Source organism: Castanea sativa, chromosome 10, assembly GCF_040712315.1.
Source record: "Castanea sativa cultivar Marrone di Chiusa Pesio chromosome 10, ASM4071231v1".
Taxonomy (NCBI): Eukaryota; Viridiplantae; Streptophyta; class Magnoliopsida; order Fagales; family Fagaceae; genus Castanea; species Castanea sativa.
Genome location: NC_134022.1, coordinates 21336394 through 21358082, shown reverse-complemented (window position 1 = coordinate 21358082; position 21689 = coordinate 21336394). Strand labels below are relative to the sequence as shown.

Here is a 21689-nt window from a genome sequence, read left to right as displayed (position 1 = left end):
TTTACAGTATAGGGTAAAAAAAAAATCACTCCAAATCAGTCATTAATTATTGAAGCTTGACCAGAAACTTCATGGGTACCTAAAATGGAAATTTACACAAGGTGCTACAATGCCTGTATGATAACCATGTATAATTCTCTTACTGGATTCCTTTCAATAGAGACCAGAGGTCTTTTGGATAAATGCTACAGCAACAATCATGATTAGTTGTATCCCTACCAGTCTACCACTATAAATGATGTTAGTATCTTCTTCTGCTATACCTGGGTGTTAGTCTAACCTAATGTCAGCATTAAATCCTGTGAAGTTGTTGGCAACTAAAGGCAGCCTTTGATGTTGGGTTTCTACTTTTTAGTCAATTTTGGTGTACTCAAGCAGCATGTGTGGTGACCTATAGATCTTCACCAGCGTCCAGTAGAGAACCTCTTCTACTCCAAGCTCACCTTCTGCTCTTGCAGCATATATATCCTCACAGATGGCTATCAACCTACAGTACACCAGAAGAAATAAATAACATGCTTAATAAGAAAGAGTCCAAATATAATTTTCCCATCTCTGCCTAAGGGTACACAGTCTTATGATCCAAGTTTCTTATAAGAGGCATCCTTACGTGGAGAATGACAACAAAAAAAAAGCCGCTTTACCTATCACAGGAGGGAAGGTTCTCATAAGGGATTCTCATTCTTAAGTCAGAACATTGCAGCCTGATAAAACGGCCAACTGCAAGAACAAAGGTTATGTACAGCCCCCATATGCTGAACTTGCTGAGAGTGTCACCAATAATACCTTCTGAAGAAGTATTGGAGTATTAAAAATATCTCAATTAAAGAAAAAAGAACTAAAAAAAAAAAGATACACAAGCAGGTACAGCATTTGAATCGACAGAGAACTTTTTCTTACTAAAATATCATCTATATATAAAAATTCTTTAAAACTTACGAGGAGGTACTTCCTCAGATATTATGATTGCCATGGGTCCAGTCAAACCTCCACATCCAGTGACTCCTGAGGAATTGACATCATTGAAGGACCACCACTCATAATTTGCACGATTTATAACAAGATCCGCATTGACAGAAATTTCCTGTAAGATAGTTGTATTTTAGTGCTCTTCATAATAAAATAGCAATATATGTGATAAATACAATGGATACTATAGACACTGTTATAGCATCACATGACACCAAGAACCATTAAGCGCACACACACATACAGAGAAAGAGAGAAACTAGGAATGAAGAAAAGAACCTAGATAAGGTGTAGCATACCTCTTGTTCCAGAGGTCTGACATCACCAGAACCAGTAACACGGAAGTATCTCGGATAGACATTATAGATCCTAAAGCTGTTCATAGAGCCATTTAGAACTTTTTGAACATCTGATCGCTTTGGAAGATCCACAGGATCGATAACTCTTTCATATTTCACAACTTCCTTTCCTTTTGGTCTGTCTCGGGTAAGTACCCAAGTAAAAATAATATCCATGTCCGTATCCCAGTCAAGGGACTGAATGAATCTTGTCTGAACGACACTGGGGACAAGCCACAAAATACTGGCATCAGCTTGGCAGCATATCAACTGGATATCATTCTCATTATATGTGTCCCAAAAACTTTGGGGATCAAGATCAATATCATCATTGAGCTTATCCCATGGGATCTTTTCGCACAGAGTGGTTTGATACAAGGTCAATCTTCCACTCGCTGTTTTAATATCAATCTGAACACTAGCATCTTTAACAGGGTTGGCAATATTTGTTGGGTTACCACTGCTATACATCTGTAAAGAGAAAATAAGAAGTCAATGCACAATTAAAAAATACATTTTTGGTGAAGAAAGGATCGTGCTTACTGCTTATGCAAGTTGTTCATGACAATGCAACGAATCTAGAGAAAACTTCCTTTTAATCTAATAGAGCCCGTGAGATGATTGTGTCTGCCCTAACTTGATCTAAATGGACAGGTAAAGGAATCCAATAAACAGATGTAGTCTGATCTTGAAGGAACTGAATGAGTTTTCAATATATCTAAGGATCTACATCGCTGCAGTTAGACAGGCAAATTGAGAATCTAGTTTCTAGCAATGGGAGAATCAGTAGATATGACGGAATTGTTTATGCACTTTCAGAATTTTCTTTGGTGTTTAAGCCGCATTCTATAGCTACCCTTATCTTTTATTTACTGATTAAGGTTCCTCCTCTTTGTAAAGTCTACATTCTACGAGACTTCCCCCTAAAGTGCATGTGCACTTCCTTTGATTAATCTCAATATTTTAAGTATTCCAAAGAGAGACCATCAACCGCATTATAAAAGCTGTTAGTATTTTGGTTCCTCAATGTTATCAATATTCCAAACAGCAGCTTAGAATACGTTTAGTATTATTCAACCAGATGTTTCTGCCTTTATTATTGCTTACCAGCATAGGAGCCCAGATAACGCAGATTAATATAAAGAACAAACATATCCCATTGCAACATTTGGTCATTTTTGTTTGCCTTTCTCCTTGTTTGTGTTTAGCTCTATTCAAGACTGCATCACATTTGACAAGGAACAAGCTTGCATGTATGTCCTCCAACTAATAAGAAAACCTTCTATCAGTTTCATATATAAGCATCTCAAATTATCCAATCAAACTGTATTACTAAAAGCATTATACCCAAAAAGCAGTCAATTGTTTATTCAAAGATAAGAAAATTATATAACTAAAGACTGGTAATCATTAAGTCAACCTTAATCTCTTATCATGCACCATAGTCAGGAAAATACAATCTTCTCAAATTTAAAATTACATATAATGATGAAACAGTATGCAGATGTATACAATCTCCTCAAATAGGATAACTTGATTTTGTGGTTCCAATTATCCAATAAATATCAATGCATTTATAAACTCCACTTTTCTTCCCCTATTTTTATTTTGGTTTCCTCTCTACAAAGATGATAATGATGTTGATAGGCAATGATGATAATGATAATTGTTAAATTGTCCCAAAAGCTTAAGTTGTTAGGAAATAGGGAATTTAATCATTTAACCATAATTCTAAACACTCCCTCTCATGTGTGGGCCTAAACTACCCTTTAATAAGTGGTGTCCAACATATGATACTTTCAACATTTTAAATGAGAGGTAGAGTGGAGACAAGGATCAAACTCAGGATCTCCTACTATGATACCATGTTAATTGGCAAAACGTGTTTAGAGTCAAATGATGGTCCTATATTTTTTCCAGATGGTTCTCCTAGGGTTTCTGAGGCTTTGATGCCTGGGTAAAATTTAACAATAATAAAGACTAATCATAATGATTATATTGAGGATAAAGAAAGGTAGTATGGTTTCAGAGGTTAGTGTCACTAAAGCATGCTGATGATAAGTATTTCAAAAACTCACCTTGAGCCAGTCATACATGGTCAAAGATGTTGCTGTGCATGACCAGTCAAGTACACATCGCAATTCATACAGAAAGGGTAGAGCACGATAAAGTCTATAGCCCAAGTACTTAGTTCGTGAAACTTCACTGGTCAAGAACTGCCGATACAATGTGCTTTGATGAGGAATCCCATATCGAATTTGTATAGCCTGCAGAGCTAAAGAAATGGCTTTGGCAAGATATATAGCACGGAGTGCTAACCCTCCAGCATGCTGTTGTGAAGTGTCCATGTGCCAAGCATACTCTGTAACTGAATACGTGAAGAGGATGAGGTTGAAAAGGTAGAAAATAACTTTTCCCGTTGCAAATGAACAGAGGTAAATTATGCGATCAAGCACAATCAAGAAAAAGATAATCTGCATGGAATAAACATTCAACCCAGTTAGGGAGTCCCAGCCATATTAACCCAAACAAAATGCAAAGATCTAATCGTCCATTTAACATACATCTCCAAAGTAAAATAAGTAGTAAGGGGTCCTAAATTTATTTACAAGTAAAAAATTAATTTCAGAAAATAGAAGAAATACGAGCACGCGCACACACCAAAAAAAAAACAGATCCCCAAATTATTTTTAAAATCATATGAAAAATAGATTATTTGTTACCTTCATAAAATCACAAATAAAGGATATTCAAATGAAGTTGGGAAGCTGACAAAGTTTGAGACAAGAATTTTCCAGTTGAGAAATTTTGAACCTAATTTTTATATGGTTTCCATGCTAGTTTACTGATCTCAGACCCTTGAAATGAGTCTAAGTCATATGGACAACAGTTGACTCATAGAACAAATTTGTAACTCTCAAGTCTTCTTCAAAAACTTCATTTACAATAATTAAAGCATGGTTCAAAACAACAAAGAAAACACTATCAATAGACTTACCATTAAGATAAACACAAACTCTTTTGGAAACTGATCTTCAAGCTGATACACATCAAGAAATTCGCTATTATTTTTTATGATTGATTGGTAAAAAGTGGCAACTAGAAAAAATACACTCAAATCTGCACCAAATATGTAGGCATATAGATCAACTTCTCTTTTGCCTCCCCCAATTACAGAGAGTATGGGGTAAGGGAATCCAATTTCTTCAACAAACCCAGCATGCTGTGCTTTAAGAATTTCCTTTGCCACATCAGTTGCTGGAGTCAGCGACTCGTACCATTCTGCTGAAGCACACTCTGTCAAAGGGGATGCATATACCACCTCAAAAACAACTGATGATACATTTGAGTTTTCTTGGCTTCTTTCAATGCTTTGAACATGAACTCTACTGGCAAAAGGGCAGAGATTAGGGTTTTCTTCTTTGCATCTTTCATTATGGACAGTTCTTAGCAATTGATTTATTCCAGACTCAATCCTCTCTGGCTGAATCCCATCCTCTGGCCAGGATTGGACATCCATAGACACCTGGACAAAGTAAGGAGGAGACTCTGCTCCTTGAGTCAATGATTTCCAGTACCTAAAGAAGCTTCTAATTATCAATTTTGCCATATTTGCCACTAGCTGTAGCAGCCCCCATGTGCTCTCACTCCAGCTATAATTCACAGAAACTTCATTTCTATAGAGAGCACTCTTCTTACTGAAATTGAAGTCTGTTGAAGACATCCATTCACCATCTTTTGCAGTTATAGAGCTCTGTATAAGTGTAAATAAGTAGACAAGAAAAAGCGGTAAGGAGCTCACAACAAAGGATGACACATTTCTATGTACAGGGAATCCCAACTCACGAAGTAGGCCAGAATCAAAACTTAATCCACAGTGCTGAATGAGAATTTGGTACAGATACTGAAGCAATATATAAACTTCTGTGTAGATCAGCATGATAACCCAGAAGATGTAACTTGGGCTGGTATTTACACATAGAGCAAACAGAAATAGAGCTGCAAGATATACCATAGAAAGCAAACTAAAGTTCCATAGAAAGACAAGAACAAAGCAACAATAACACACAACATCATAATTGGATTGCATTTGGGACCATATGTGACAGAAGAGCCTTCCTAACTGCAGACTTGCCGCATCAGAACTCTGATCAGACTGCAAAGAAGAAGAACGCTCCACAAACAAGTACTCTGTTTTTTGGCTTTCCATCTCATCATATATCCCATCCTCAGCAAACAAGTTCTCTTTCACATTGGTGTCTTCTTGTCCTATGTTCAAATAGTTCACAAGGTTGTTGACTGCCTGATTGCCAATAGACTGTACTTGGGAAACACCATCACCTATCATCTGCACTGCAGATATCAATGGGTTTTCCTTTGCCTGGCCTTTGACCTTTTCTTTTTTGTCTAAATCAGAAAATGCACTATCCAAAATGTCTGATTCGACTTCAGTGATCTCACAATGAGGAGATCCCACCAAACGCTTGTTTAACTCTGCTGCTGATGGACTTTCTACATTCATACTACCAGGAGAGTCATGCAATTCAGATGAGAATACCAAATCCTCTCTGATGATCTGTTCTTGTTTCTTGAATTTTATTTCTGCTTTATCAGAAGTTCCAGCATCATTATTTGAAGTAATAGAAGTACTTCTCCTCCCCATTAGGCCTTCACTAAGAGGAGAAGTTCCATCAATGTTGGCAGATGAGTTCAAGCTGTGAAGCTGGATTTGCAAGTTAAGCATCTCAGACTTCATCTTCTCCACTTGCAAGTTACGCTGGCGTTTCTTCTCCTCAGATTCCCGAATATGCTGTAACTGTGCAGTTTTCCATGCAGCTTTCTTCTCTTGCTCACGCACAATGGCACCAATTTGCTCTGCTTCAAGATATCGAAACACATAATCAAACTCTTGGGAGGAGAACATATATGACTGAAGTGAAACCAACATAAATATGATAATCTCAACTAGTGCAGATCTCTCAGTAATCCGGAATCCATAGTCATATTTATAAAATCCAATCATTCCATATATGTAATCCATTGTCTCACACTTCCCAGCACTAAACTCCCCCACAAAAGGAGATTGATAGGCAAGAGAGAGAACAATAAGAGCAAAGTTGTACATGCGCAAGAACTTGAATATCTTATTCTTTTTCTTTAGTATTTGAAGTCTCATTCGAAAGAATACCAGAGCAAAAGCTAGATAACCAAGGTGTAGAATGTCATACTCCAGCGTTCCAGTAATCAAAATCAATGCAAGCACAAGGTCCAATAGATGGCAATAGCAGTAAAGCCTCAAGTAGTCAAGAATTGTCCACATGCTTTTAGTTTCAAAAGATAGATCTCTCCAAACAAATGTGTTTTTACGCTGAGACATCATCTGGCGATATGTCGATGACCCTGAGAAACTGGACAGGCGATCAGCACGAAATTTGAAACAAGCAAGCATGAAGACCAGAAAATAGCTGATAAGTGTTCGAGGATCATCAACAATAAGACCTGCAGAAAATGTGGTAGACAATTTTAACAGGCTAAGAGAAATGGCTTAAAGTGCATAGAGCTCAAGGCATGAAAAAAGAAAATAAACAAATTTAATATCATGAAAGATCATTAAAAAATATTTGGAATGGCTTGGGACTTGGTCCTGAGCATTGGACCATGTTGGCAGAACCAAGAAAATAATTGCAATTTGATTGTTAAAAAGCCTCTAAAAGTTCTTTAAAATCCGTATTAAACATCTATAATAAGGTTCTTGTAGACAGAACAAAGTGAAAAAAGTAAAAACACTTTTACAGATAGCAAGAATAAAAGTTAGCCAAGTAGCTCTTTAGGCCTTGTCAGAAGAGAAATTTATTCACTATACCAACATATTTCACCAATAGAAAACATATATGTAAAAAAGTAATTATAACAGCCAAGCAGCAATTATAACAGGGCCAAAAAGTAATACCCAACCAACAGTTCTTGCAATACTGGAAATAAAGGGTTGAGCTTCTCCAGCAATCATGGCATTGTATATTAGTCTCACTTGGAATATTTTGATTCAAAGACCATGTACTCTTCCAGATGGCGAAATATTCAAGAATAAGAATAGAAGCAAATAAGAAGATTAACAGGGGCCACAATTTACGTAAAATGCGTCGATTCAGAAGAACACAAGCAGCAAGCAATGCAATATATAACATAGATATTGCATTCAACAAAGCAAAGCTAGCAACCAGCAAGGCAATCATGTTTATCTCAAGACCAAAGAGAGTAAACAAATTCTCCATCCAGAATTTCAAATATATTTTCAAGAGTCTCTTCTGTGTTTCAAATCTCTCCTTTCTCAAGGCAAGTATCCGTTTCTTGTTCCACTTATGACTCTCCTTGGTGCTTCCCCAGATATACCCAAATGAATATTTTCTAGTGCTGCCACCGTCAGAGATTCCTGCTTTAGAAGATGCAGGATTAGATGATTGAGACAAACCAGAGGAGAAAAATGGCCATGAATTGCTTGTCACCCCCTCTTGTTTTACAGACAGTGCACCGGAATCTGATAACGGCTTAATATCCTCATTAGAAATGGAAACATCAACTGAGTCATCCTCTTCTGAAACAAACAAAGGACAAGGCTCTTCCCACTTTCCTTTGTTTACAATAGTACTTGGCATCTTCTCCAACCAACGAAAGACATTGTATTGAAGAGTACATGCAGCAATCACCAGCACTTTTCCCCTCAAGCCTGATTCTAGACCCCAGAAGCCCAGCTTAAAGACAGAGAATCCCAAAAAAAGGGACAAATTTGAGTGTTTCTGTCCAGGAAACATCCCAGCCTGTTCACCCCACATCTGAAAAAGATACTCAGCTGTAACTAAAAATCCAGTGTAAACTAAGAATGATTTGGATGGGACCCGGGATTCTTTAGGTAAAGTTGAACAGATGACAAGGCCAACTAGATACACAAAACCAAATGCACTAATTGGAGATAAAGAAGCATAAAACAGAGCAATAAACAAGATCTTCTGGCTGTGCCAAATAAGAAACCTTTGGAGAAACCCAAGTACTCCACATTCCACTGGATCTGAATCATCTGAACTGTTTTTCTTGCTCTGCCTTCTCTCATAGCTATAAAGTTGCATCACAATCAAGACTGCCAAAGATTCCCAAACATTTTCCAAGGATGAAGCTTCTGAGTTGTAGCCCAAATAAAAATTGAGATCTATCAAACTGGACAGCCACATCTCAAAGCTGGAGAAACTGCTCAAGCTATATAGAAATATAAATACCATGATAGAGTATGCTTTTAATGGAAACCACAGACGTCTTTTTGTCCTCTCAACCAGTTGTCTTCCGATTATCCAAACAAGGAGGAATAATATGTACCCAAGTGAAATATGATTGGGTCTCACCAGGTAAACTGTGAGGAGAATTGTTATGAAAGCAATGTAGGTTCCTAATGATCTATATATAGATAGAAACTTCTGTCCAATTGCACTGAGGAATGATGCTATCCTACTCTCTGAAAAAGATAAAAAAATATGAGTACATAGCACTTTTTTTCCCCTATGCAAAATTAACATGAGTATATATCACTGAAAAGTGAAAAGTGATAACACGAATAGCAGTAACAGTAACTGCACTGGCAATACAATTAATAATTTCGTAAGACCCGACTGTCACATACAATGGATTTAGATACTGCTATTTAAAAATCATAGTTTTTCTATCATATCGTTCAAGAATTGAACATGCCATCTCATAAGGGTTGTCGACTCGACACACTGAGAGTTGTCCCTAAAATAATCACAAACAATTACAGATCACATTTTAATTCATAAACCCAAAACAAATGGTTGGGTAAAGCTTACTGGTTCTGATTCTGGTTCACCCAACTTTTATCTGGATCATTCACCAAAATCAATTGATGTGTGTTACGACTCCACAAAAATATTGATATTAATGAGGAAATTGTAAGGGAGGGTCTTCTGAACATGCACGATTATCAAATTTTATACATAGAATAAAACTCTCAGAAGTAAAAAGTCATTATTTAAATTAACATTTGGAACTAATTTGGAAAACAAAACTAAATTTCAAACTAATCCTGATATTCTTAGAGACCACATTAAAAAAGTCATTCCAAAATAGACTAAGCCAAGGATAAAATTATACCATAGGAAGGATTATCATGACTGTATTTGGTGGTTGAGGAGGCATACACTGACAACAAAACTGATTTGTTCAGACCAGCTTTCAAGATGCTAAATCCAACAGGTAGGCTAGGGGTGTGCTGCACAATTGCTGAGAATGAAAATAGCATCTCAAAACCATGATTATGAATTGCACAGAAGCAAGCAAGCAAAGCTACTTCCAGAAAATCCCAGGAGCTATCATATTCAAGGAGACCTGCATCAAATTCACATAAATGATTAATAAACTTATCTTTTGGGTTTAGACAATGAAATTTGACTAATATTACCATGAAGAAATCTCAATACAGAAAATAATTTACCACAACCGTGTCCACTTGATACATAACAATTCTAACTAGTTAAAGTAAATGCTTACCTAACTGTGATAGGATTTCCATACTTAAAGAGCCTTCTTGCTCCAGAAAATTAGAAATCAAATCAATCTGAAGAATGTATAACAGTGCAAAGTGAGCCTCACATAAGAGAATCATAGACTTGCGTGTCTTTCTGCTGATGTTGTGGCTCAAAAGATATATCAAGAAGAATATCACTGAAGCAAAAGTAAGAACATAACAAATATGAGCAAATTGCCATGAATTCATATCACATCAATCCATTTCTAAGCCTTATAAAATTGCCACAAAAAAAGGTATTATGGTATAAATCAATTTTATGAATAAAATAATAAAATATATTACTTTTTAAAAGAACAGAATTAATAATGAGTTGAGAAGGCATACTATACACAGCATGGAAGAAACCAGGTTTCATGGCAATAAGGAATATCAGTGCCAGCATTATAGCCCGAGAGCTTTTGCGCAGTCCCCATGCAATTGTAGCAACAATCAATACCTTAGTCTCTTCCTCCACTATGATTAAAAAAGTAGGAACACAAAATCAAATAGATGGAACTGAAGTATATAACCCAATCACAGTTTATCAGCAAAACAAATCAAAGAGCAGATCTGGATTAAGAATACAGAACAAAAATCCCAGAAGAAAAAGGATGTCACGCTATAAAATTTGTAAAACTGAAGTACCTCTTTACAAATGATTCAGGAAACCATGAGAAATCAAGTGATAAAGCAAGCAAACAGTTATCACCAGAATGACAAAAACATCATATAAAACACCTTCTCCACAATTCCATCTAATCTTTAAAAAGCTAGCATGGGAAAGGTACTTGTAAAATTTTGTCACATATAAGCACTATAATTGACTTTTACTATTAACAATCATACATATATAAAGGGGTCCAATAATTGTAGGAGACATACTCTTGTAAATGAGTAAATCTATATGAGAAAAAATGTGATATAAAAAGTTTTGCACTAACAACCATTGTTTACAAGTGTCATGATGCTCCGGGAGAGAGGGAGTAAAGATTAAAAGATATGGGTGCAAATCTGGTCTTGCAGATCCTGTAAAACAAAACTCAACAAAATTGACACCATAATTAACTCAACGAGATGACAGACCTGCAAAGAGATACGGCACATCATGTGGAACAACACCATGTACAATGTGAGAAACCAAAGACTTCACCCACAAAGACTGATATGGTTCAAATTGATATCTGTGAAAGGGCAAGGCAGACCCAAACAGGTATGTGTCGAGAAGGTCTACAAAACCTCGATGGACCAGCAATGAATATAATATGGCCTTAGAGACAGAAGATGGAAAAACAAGATTTGTGCATCCAATCCCAAATATTGGGAAAAGATTTGTAGAGGTAATGAAGCCAACAAACATATATCAATCCATTTCCATGAATTTAATTCAACACAAAAAGTGCATTATTAATTACTTAGTCAGTTATCAAAAAAAAAAAAAAAATTATTCAGTTAACTGGTGTCACAGTATTGTGTGTGTGAATATTATATGTGTGTGTGTGTGTGTAGGAAGCAAGCGTACACTTCAAACCAGAGAAACACATGCTACACTACAAACTCCAGACAATATGTATTTTATCACCTTCCACAGTGGAGTTTTGATTTGAAGGTTGCCCATGCTCATCAGACAAGCAGAGGAAAACAGAGTTGTTCACAAGATTACCCAGGGCAACTAAAATTCCAAGACAAAACTGTGCAAGCAGAAAGAATCCAGGTATGGGATAATGCCACAACCCAACCATCTCCCAAATTTCCATGTCCTGTATATGAATTAAAGAAATAAATTAAAACCATTGACCCTACCATAGGATAATCGATAGAAAATTTTAATCACAAAAGAGAGGACTACCTTTCCAAGTTTCCAATTCAAGAAAGAAAATGCTACATTGAAAATGTATGTGCTAACAGCCCACAAGAGAATGAAGACAAGAAGCAGCCCATTCAACCGGTGCAAACGGAATAAGGAAGGGAAGGCATATCCAACATAGCCAACATATGCAAGTAATCCAAATGCGCATAAACTTGCAAAATGGAAACTCCAAAAAGACAGTGCAAACAAGGAAACCTGTCAAAATTCCCACCTGAGTTTTTATAAACGATTTGACATAACTAGACTCAAAATGCTTGTAGAAATTAACATATAAAGCGCAGTTGCACAAACATCAAAGAGAAAATTAAAGTAGACTATATACCTTATAGTATGAGCATATTCAAGGAAGGAAATTTATACACTTTTTTTGTTAAAAACTATAAATGATGGCATTAAACCAAAAAAGAATTACATAAAAGAAACCAACAGAGTATACTATTCGTATACCCAAAAGGAGTCAATAAAATGTAATGAGTCAATAAAATCACAACATTATTTGGTCTACTTGCATCCAAATACAGCCAATAAAACAAAGATCTGGCAAACTAAGATTTTAAGTCTTGATGTAGATAATTCATAGTCTTCAAGCATCATCCTCTTTCTCTCCCACTAAATACTCCACAATAAGCAAAGAGGAATAGCATTCCAAACTCCACTCTCTAATGCCTTTGAACTCCGTCACCAACACTTAAGCCCTTCTTTCACTGTTTAAGGCATAATCCACTCACACCCAAAAACTACAATGAATTCCATAATTCCATATCCATAGCCAATTGAATAGCAAATTATCCACATTTTCAAAACTTATCCACCTACTAGTAGAGATGGTGGCAGGTTGGTTGCTGGCAGCTTTGGATCCAAGATGTTTTTCTTTTTTATTGCTAAGTTACATGGTGGGTCTAGAACTAACAACCTCACTCTCCGCCCTGTTTTTACAGACTTAAGTGGTGCTATTTAAGAAAGAATTCACCGGCAGTTTTGGATCCAAAATTGTTAAGAACTCATTCCATTTTATTTATTTATTTAATTTGGTAGTTGCTAGGGGAGGGCGGATTTGATTCCTATACATCTTTGTTGAAACACTAGGAGGTACTAGTTAAACTACAAGACTCTTGGCACAAAGAATTCCTTCCATTCAATAGGAGCAAACCCAAAAGCATTCAGATTCAAATAATAAAAATATAGTAAAAATATTATATCAGGAAAAAAAATCATACAAATAATTGCAAAGAACTACACCAATTAAATTCAGGCGGGATTTACTTCTATCTCGTACAACCAAATAATTTTCCACTGAAATTCTACTGTTCTTTTATGTTATCTATGTTCATGTTTATTTTCCTTAATCATTACTACTATAAGAATATTGTGTCTGATTTTCATATCCACCTTATTAAATAAAAATATAAAATTGAATTGAAAGCTCTTTTTTTTTTTTGATAATTCGATAGTTGAGGGGAGACTGGACATCTAAGATGGAAACACTAGAAAAGTACCAATTGAGCAACAAAAATCTTGGCATAAAATTGAATTGAAAGCTGACTTGCATAAGTGGGAGATATCTATATTGTTTTTCAAACTAAACAAATACCATATACCACGTGTTTGCTTAGAGCAACAAATTCACTACTGCATTATTATTACCATCAAAATTGGTTATAAGAATGGGTCAGCATACAGTGCCATGCTTATTAGGCGTCATAGATTTCATTTAGCTACGGGAAACATACTAATCTCACAAGACTGTTACAACACATTGTTTACGTTTATATACCGGGAAGCCGTACGTGAAAAAGTTGATACTAAATGTCCGAAACACTGCTCCCCTCAATAAAACATTGGTGTGCTTTACACCGGATCTGCAAATCATTGAAACAATTCAGTAAGCTTTTAAGCATCAAACCATTTATGAAGTTCAAATATCCTCCACAAGCCTCATCAAATCCAAATAGGAAATTTTCTTCTTTTTTATTTTATTTTTATAAGAAATCCAAATAGGAAATTTTCAACATGATGAATGATGCAACAGATCAGCAATTAAGTGGGAAAAAAAATCCTGCTAGATAAGCATAATGAAGCAGATTTATAGCAGTATTTATTGTCAGGTTTTTTCAACCTTTGGTAAAATGCATAATCGGCCTTAGGTGTCAAACACTATATTGATCAATTTTAGACCTGTAGAGCTCATGAATAATAGATTCCAACATTTAATAAGTTAAAATACTTAAATGTCTCATTATGCACCAGGAAGGCTATATCAGTAAAGCAAATTTGAGCAGATTTAACATAAAATTGATAAAGCTAACTAAAATTCCTTGAATTATCCATGCAGAAGAATGGCATTTTATCAGCATTAGGGGAAAGGAAAAAGAGGTGATCTACTCATGAACTTTTTTTGTAATCTCTCATCAAAGACACTCTAGGATCCTTCAGGGATCTGGGCACACAAAATTTCTTCCTCATGCATCCAAAAATTGTATCAGAGATGGAATAGCCAATAAGTTACTCATAGTGTTAATAGTAGGCTTCATCCAATCTCCTCTTCAGAGACATTGCAACAGCAACCCTCAGAATTGACAAAAAAAGGGATTACAAAAGTAATGCCAGAAATCCAGTTGTTATATGTGCAAGTGTAATGGTGAATCAGTTGACCATCTATTTCTTCACTGTCCGGTTGTTATGGACTTGTGGTCTATGGTTTTGAGTTAATTTGGAGTAAGATGGGTTATGCCGCAGTCTGTTGTGGGGCTCCTAGCTTGCTGGCAAGGCAAACTTGGTTGTTACAGAAATGGTCATATATGGTTAATTGTTCCCCATTGCTTAATGTGGTGTCTTTGGAGGGAAAGAAATAGTAGTTATTTTGAAGATAATGAGAGATTCATACCAGACCTCAAGCTTTTTTTTCTTTAGAACTTTATTAGATTGGTTGGCTACTTTGCAAAACCAATCATTCTCTTCCTTTCTTGATTTTCTTGATTCTTGTAATTTTTGTTGACCCCTGTACACTCCATGTGTACTAGGGTGTCCCATTTTTTTTATATCAATAAAACTTATTACTTATAAAAAAAAAATGCCAAAAATCCAGTCAAACACATTAGATTTTATGTAAAGTAATTAGATAGTTGCAATCTTGTAGTTAAAAATAACAATGAATATCTTGTGAGCATAGAACATAAAATAATTGAGAGGGGAGGCTTGTTGTTAAACAGACATAAACTTTCCAAGTTTATCACCTGGATTCACGAATAAAAAATGAATGCTTTGAGGGAAGAAGTTGCTCCGTCAAGTTACTTTCTCCCATGGACATAATATAATCCATTTCCTCCAGATCACATTTAATACAAGATAGCTGCATCAGAGAAAAGAAATGGCTGAAAAAGAATCAAACATAATACAATGCAAAAGGCAACAACCAGGAGAAAAATAGCAAAGTAAATGAAAAGGGATAAAGAAAACAACATCAACAAAAATATATGGACAAAAGGTAATATAACTATATGTTAGTAAGCTTTTTATTGAAAATTGTATAGGACTTGTTTGGGTGGCTACACGTAAGTTGGAACTGAACCATGTTCTTGCAAGGCAAACATTTGGATGGCCAATAGCCAGATTTTACATCATTCAGAATGACATACACTATCACGTCAAAATTTCCACCATAAGGAGGTGTTATTGCGAATTTAATCCATCTTCTAAAGTAGGTACATTATTGAGGGCACCTCACTCATCTACATGACGGCTCTCCTTTTCTTTTTCTTTTTTTGATAGGTAAGAAAAAATATTATTAAAGGACTACTTTATGCAAAACAGCCAATCATAACAAAAAATAAATAAAAACTAAAAAGCAAAAAACTATATACAAAAGAGAAGTGAATCTACAAACATTGGGAGAGATTCACTAAATGTGAGTCCCCAAACCCAAGACCAATCAAATAAGGAACCAACAAAGGATGCAAGCAGGTGATTATCTGAACTCTCCACATCCTCAAAAGTACAACTATTTTGCTCCCTCCAAATACACCACATCAAGCATAACAGGATCAAATTCCATATGTTGGACAAGTGTTTCCCCCAACCAATTCTTCCATCCAAAAAGCAGATCTATCTCCTTTTATTCTACACATTCAACAAAACTCCTAAGCACATCACCCAAAGGCATATGCCTAAATATGCAGGCTGCATGGACAGTAATTCAGCTCTAAATTTGATATGACACACTACCCACTCTCTAACATCAACTCTCTTTATCCTTTTACTGTCATTGTCTAGTTTGATTTTAATAACAGAGCTGACCATATGCAAGTACATCTTGACTTCAACTATTCACAAAGTATGCCCCAACATTCCAATGGGTTCATGCCTTTAATTATTTTTTTTGAAATGTTGGGGCACACTTTGTCCCCAAACCTTTAATTTTGTCAAATGAATTAAACACAGAAAAAAAAAAGCTCATGATTAGTTATGTTGCCACATGATAACTTGGAGAGTAAATTTGAGATTTATTCATGATTTCCCTGATTGAGAGTTTGAATGGGTGGATCACCTAATATATTTATTATACTCTAACCTTACTTTACCTGGAGATATTGATAAATTAAATATGATACACTACTCCACTCTAGTCTAACTTCAACTCTCTTTATTGTCTAATTTACTTTTAATAGCAGAGCTGACCATATGCAAGTATATCTTGACTTCAACTATTCTAAGTGTGCCCCAACATGCCAATGGGTCATGCCTTGCTGTTAATACTTCAAAAGAATTGAAGATAGAGTAAAGCTCATGATTAGTAGAAATAGGTTGCCACATGACAAATTGGAGACTAAATTTGAGATTTATTTGAAATTTCCAGGAATAAGAGTTGAAATGCGTGGATTACCTAATGGATTCATTATAATCTAATTTTAATTTTGCTAGAGATATTGACTAGTGAAAAATATATGACCTCTTTTACAAAATAGGTATCCAGTGATAATCTACATCCACGAAGCAACTAATGCCACAAGAAGGAGAGATTAAATATAATTGACTCGTAGAACCTCAATTGCAGAGAAGATGTTAGTAAGTAATTCTACAAGTATTGTGATGCTAACTTTAAACAGAGTTGACTACCAGATAGTTGTAAAGCAGAGCATACCATGATGTAGAAAAGTATAAGAGAAAGGCAAGAACATATTTCAGGCCACTCAGAATTTGCAGATACTTTAAACAGACCAATGAAATCAGCTATCCGTTGAAGCGTATTTGGGAACACAATAGGGAGCTGATACACATACAGCAGGGCAATATTGAAGCCAGCATACAGCTGAAGAGGCCTCCACCACCTTCAAGACCATATGTAAAACTATTAGGGACAAATTGGACAAAAAACTGACCAAGAGAGAAAGAGTAACACTATTGGCCAGTGAACATTAAAAAAAGATTTATAAGTACCTGAAAAGTCCTAGAAAATTGCTTGTTAAAGACCAATCCACAAGACCAACACAACTTCCAATAAAAAATGGTAGAGAAATCCATGAGGGATGGCTAATTCCCACAACCAGCTGAATGGCAGGCAACAGCAAACACGATGCCACCCTAAGACGAGAACCTTCCATGTTGCAAAAAAAAAAAAAAAATTAATTATTTGCGATAGCACATGATCGGGAGTTCTCTTGTTTGTTGAGAATGCAACTGAAAGCAATAATACAGCTAGGGTATATTAATATACCAGACATACAGTCCTATTAAATTTCCATTTCTAATGTTGTATGTACTATATTACTTAAGAGGCTTGATCTTTAAATGCAAATCCACTTTATATACAACTTAAAAATTGAACTTAAAGAGGTGAAAATAACTTCCCAGTAAAAAGATAGGAAAAAAAACCAATAATAGCTGAGCATCAAATATCAGATTTCCATCCAAATCCACACACAATGACGCTTTCATGAAACAGTGATGAAAAAAAAAATTGATTAAACATATAAATTCTAAGAGGCAAAGGAGTGTTCTAGAACTTCTGGGATTCAGTTGAAAATCCTGCCAGAAGGCAAATCCCAGCCCTACAACTGGTTGAAGCAGACATATATATATATATATATGTCTTGAAATTTCTGGTGAAATCATCTTGATGCTTGTCTGAATGGACCAGTATATATATATATATATATATATATATATATACTGGTCCATTCAGACAAGCATCAAGATGATTTCACCAGAAATTTCAAGACAGCACCTACACAATATAAAGACGGATTAACATGAAAACAAGGGTAGATGACAAAATTAAAGGTTCAAAAGATTACTCATTACTAAGATGACTTTTGTCCCGAAGGAAAATAAGCACTATGAGAAACCTTCCAATGTCCTCTAAAAAACCAAGTCCAAGATCTAGAAACTGATAACATTAAAGAAAAATAAAAATCAAGTGCTACATCAAGCTAAAAAGGGAGGATGTCATGAGACAGCCATTTAGCCCAAGATTTCTTAGATAACCCTTGGAGATCAATCCTACCAGATATCTGCCTAATCAAATAGGAGAGAATGCAAGCTTCCCTAAGACAAAGTCAGCCCCATATGATAAGGTAGTTAGGGGTCTTGAAGTATGCCCATCATTTTAAATATGTGGACATCCTAAATAACTAAAGCCAAACTAACCTATGCAAATTTTGCTTTAGTTCATTGTTCACACTATCTCTCCCCTCACCTTTGCTTTTTAATCTTAACAGAATTGTGGAACCTTTCACCCATTATATGATAAACAACCTTTTTTTTTACCCATTACAATAGCAACCAACTTTTGTCACCATGAACAACAGTTTGATTGCTCTTGAATAATTCCTAAGTGTACCATGTTCAACTAACAATAAGACATTGGATTATACAAACTTGCAATTAAAATGTAATGATTGATAGTGAAGATTAAATAAAATGGAAGAACAAATAAATTGCATAAAAATTTGGGACATAATGATCTACTCACAAACCTAATTGTTCAATAAATGACAAGAAATGACCCCAACAAGAAGCACGCCATGGAACCAGACCAAATCTATTCCCGTATATATCAACTAAAGCAACAAAAACCGCTATCAGTTGTACAATCAAGAAATAAATTACAGAGGGAGATTTCCAGGTATGAACTCTGCATAAGCATACAACACGGAAAAAAGTATCAGTTTTTGCAGAAGAAATTGAGGGAAAGGAAAAACTAAAAAGAAAAAAGATCAACTCTTACGTCGTGAATCCAATCAGTTTTGCCCACCAAGCTTCTGCTATACTCCATTTATTTCCCTCAACAGCCCATATAACAAGAAATGTTACTTGAGAAAGAATGACAAGCAAGGAAAAGATGATAATGGGCCATAATAACAAAAATCGCCGGCGAAATCGAAACGCTACCCCCAAAAAAAGAAAGTGTTAGTAGTATTAGTATAATAATAGCATAATAAGCTAAATTATAGCATTCAATGCAAAAGCAAGCAGCATTGTGGAGCCAAACCTAAGCACTGAGTAATTCTATATCAAGAGGGAACTTATCAATGATATGGCATGAATAAAGGCACAACAAGTAGGATTTAAAATGCATTGCATATTTCCTTGTATTCCTTCTCAAATAATGTAAGCTATATTATACCTTTCCTAATGATTCCAGCTCCTTCCTAACAAAAGCTCCACCAACCCCATCCTCAACCCCCAACCCAAGAAAAAGATTCCAAATGATAAACATCATGCAAGCATAATTGCACATGGCATGCAAAGTACAGTAAAACAATAATAGTATACAATTCAATCTGCTAAACTACATACAGAAGCTTACCTATTTTCGGTGCATTGTATTGAAGCAGAAGGAAAGCTATCAAATCAACTAGAGAGATCAAACTCCAGTTAATTACAGCAGCTGCAACAAATATAGGGAAAGATTTAAAATCAATGACTTGCATCAAGCAAAGCAAACATATAAAATTGTGTCTGTATACTGAAAGCAAACAGCATTATGATGAAAGCAACTTGCTGATGAAGCTAATAAAGTAATTTACACATTGCTGCATAATGTATGTCTGTGAGTGCAAGCTTTCTGCCTGTGGCACCTACTACTAAGAGAATGTGATATTGTTCCTCTCCCTAAGACTACGAGCCAACAATTCAAACTAACCTCATATAGAAATTTCATCAATTGTAAGACACAATGGCAACTTACAAGCAATACAAACACGGTATATATTTAATTCAAAATGGGTCCATTCAAATTGCCAAAGAAAACACACTACTTTAGTAGTTATAGCTCAAACCAATTATAGCTTCTGATTGCAATTCAATTCTAACACCTAGTTCAATTCAATAGCAAAGTACTAATAGTGAAATCAAGTTCACTCACTACAAATAATCTTCCTATCACAAATAAGCAGCTATAAATAATAGTACAAATAAACCAAAAAAAAAAAAAATAGAAACTTTCCAGGGACAATTGCAAAAGCATACCTGTTAGGAGCAACAGAGGCAATACAAACCCACCAAGAAAGCTCCCCATGAGAATAACTTTCTACCAATACAAATCACTGCAATTCCATCACCTTCTCATCAAATTTCACAATCCGTTAATGGGTTTTCAAATTTCAACCAAATCAAGAAAACCCATTTCAGGAAACTCCAAATCCCCCTAGAAATCACTAATTTTGGAACCCCAAAATGTGAACTTTTTCTTCTGTGTGTGTGTTAAACAGAATTTAGTTTATCTGTGTGTGTTTTTCTAAAATCGCGGTAAAAATTTCAATAATCTGTATCAAAAGCACGTGAATAACTGAACTAATTAAGGAAAATATTTTCTGTAACTACTGGTCCAAACTAAAAGTCACAGATAAGAATTGCAAAAAAACAGAACAATATTTGAAAAAAAAATATAAAAAGACTTTGTAAAAGTTAATATATTTTTTTTCAAAAAGAAAAAGTTAATGTTTGGAGTTTGGACCAACGTGGGAACGTTGGAATATTGGGATTTTTGTTTAATAATATGCTGTTGCTTTACGGGTTACCCAAATGAGACGTTGCGTGATTTAAATGGTGGAAGATTTACACTTTTGGCAGGAGGGTATAATGGTCAAATAGATTGAGAGGTATCTGAGAGCATTCGCAAATGGTGAATGTTATCTGTTCTATTTTACCATCTTAAAAAACTATTTTATCAATTATACCATACCATTTTACAGTACTCCCAATATCTTAACTTTTATTTTACAATACAACCCATTAAAATAATATATTTACACAATAAAATAATATATTTCAAAACATAAATAAAAGCCAGCATGGAGAGAGAGACAGACAAAGATTGAGACGTGAGAGAGAGTGGGAGGAGAGAGGTTGAATAAACAGATATTACTTCTTTTTACAATTGTGCTACAGTACCATCACAAATTTATGACGGTACTATAGCACAATTCTACTTTTTTTTAGGATACAAGACATATTCAACATTTGATGTTAGCTTGTTTTTTGCTTTGAATTGTAAATGCCTCCACATATACCATTTACCTTGGGCCACTGCGAACGCTCTAATGGCCATGGGATCGGGCTTTGGGATGAATGAGTCAGTAACAGGGGATTTTTTTTTTTTTCCTTCTCTAATTGCTACAATTGGAGGCAAAGAGGTGTCTAAGTCTAACTCGCACCCAACCACCCTCCCCAAACAGCCCAGGGCTGAACTAAAAATTGTTTGATCTGATTCTAGTGATGGTCAGCAGCGGGTCTACATGTTTAGATACTGAAACCAGTAGGTCAATTGGCAGGTCTTCGCATGAAAAACAGAGTCCAACCAACCCGACCGAACTCCTCCTCTCTCCAAACAAAAATCTAGCCAGATCTCGACGAGATCTATTGAGATTCGGCCATCGTTGACCTCTATCGGTTTTCACCTGAGAAAAATTGCCGCTAACTAGAATCGAAATCGACTCAACCCGTGGTT

At 35.4% G+C, this 21689-nt stretch overlaps 1 protein-coding gene across 1 annotated transcript; it reads right to left on the bottom strand.

Annotated features, from left to right (window-relative positions):
• Window positions 1-25: 25 nt before the first annotated feature.
• Window positions 26-20729, bottom strand: LOC142613200 (piezo-type mechanosensitive ion channel homolog). The gene is made up of 21 exons (XM_075785434.1): window positions 20210-20729; window positions 19548-19628; window positions 18966-19125; window positions 18715-18872; window positions 17177-17333; window positions 16881-17067; window positions 14977-15092; window positions 13518-13602; window positions 11723-11938; window positions 11456-11633; window positions 10222-10350; window positions 9858-10031; window positions 9462-9695; window positions 7258-8808; window positions 4306-6806; window positions 3386-3781; window positions 2415-2573; window positions 1269-1778; window positions 940-1084; window positions 645-789; window positions 26-487 (listed from the first exon to the last, which is right to left on the bottom strand). Exons 1-21 carry the CDS (start codon window positions 20256-20258, stop codon window positions 352-354), a joined length of 7467 nt encoding a protein of 2488 aa, XP_075641549.1. The 5' UTR covers window positions 20259-20729; the 3' UTR covers window positions 26-351.
• Between the last annotated feature and the right edge of the window lie 960 nt (window positions 20730-21689).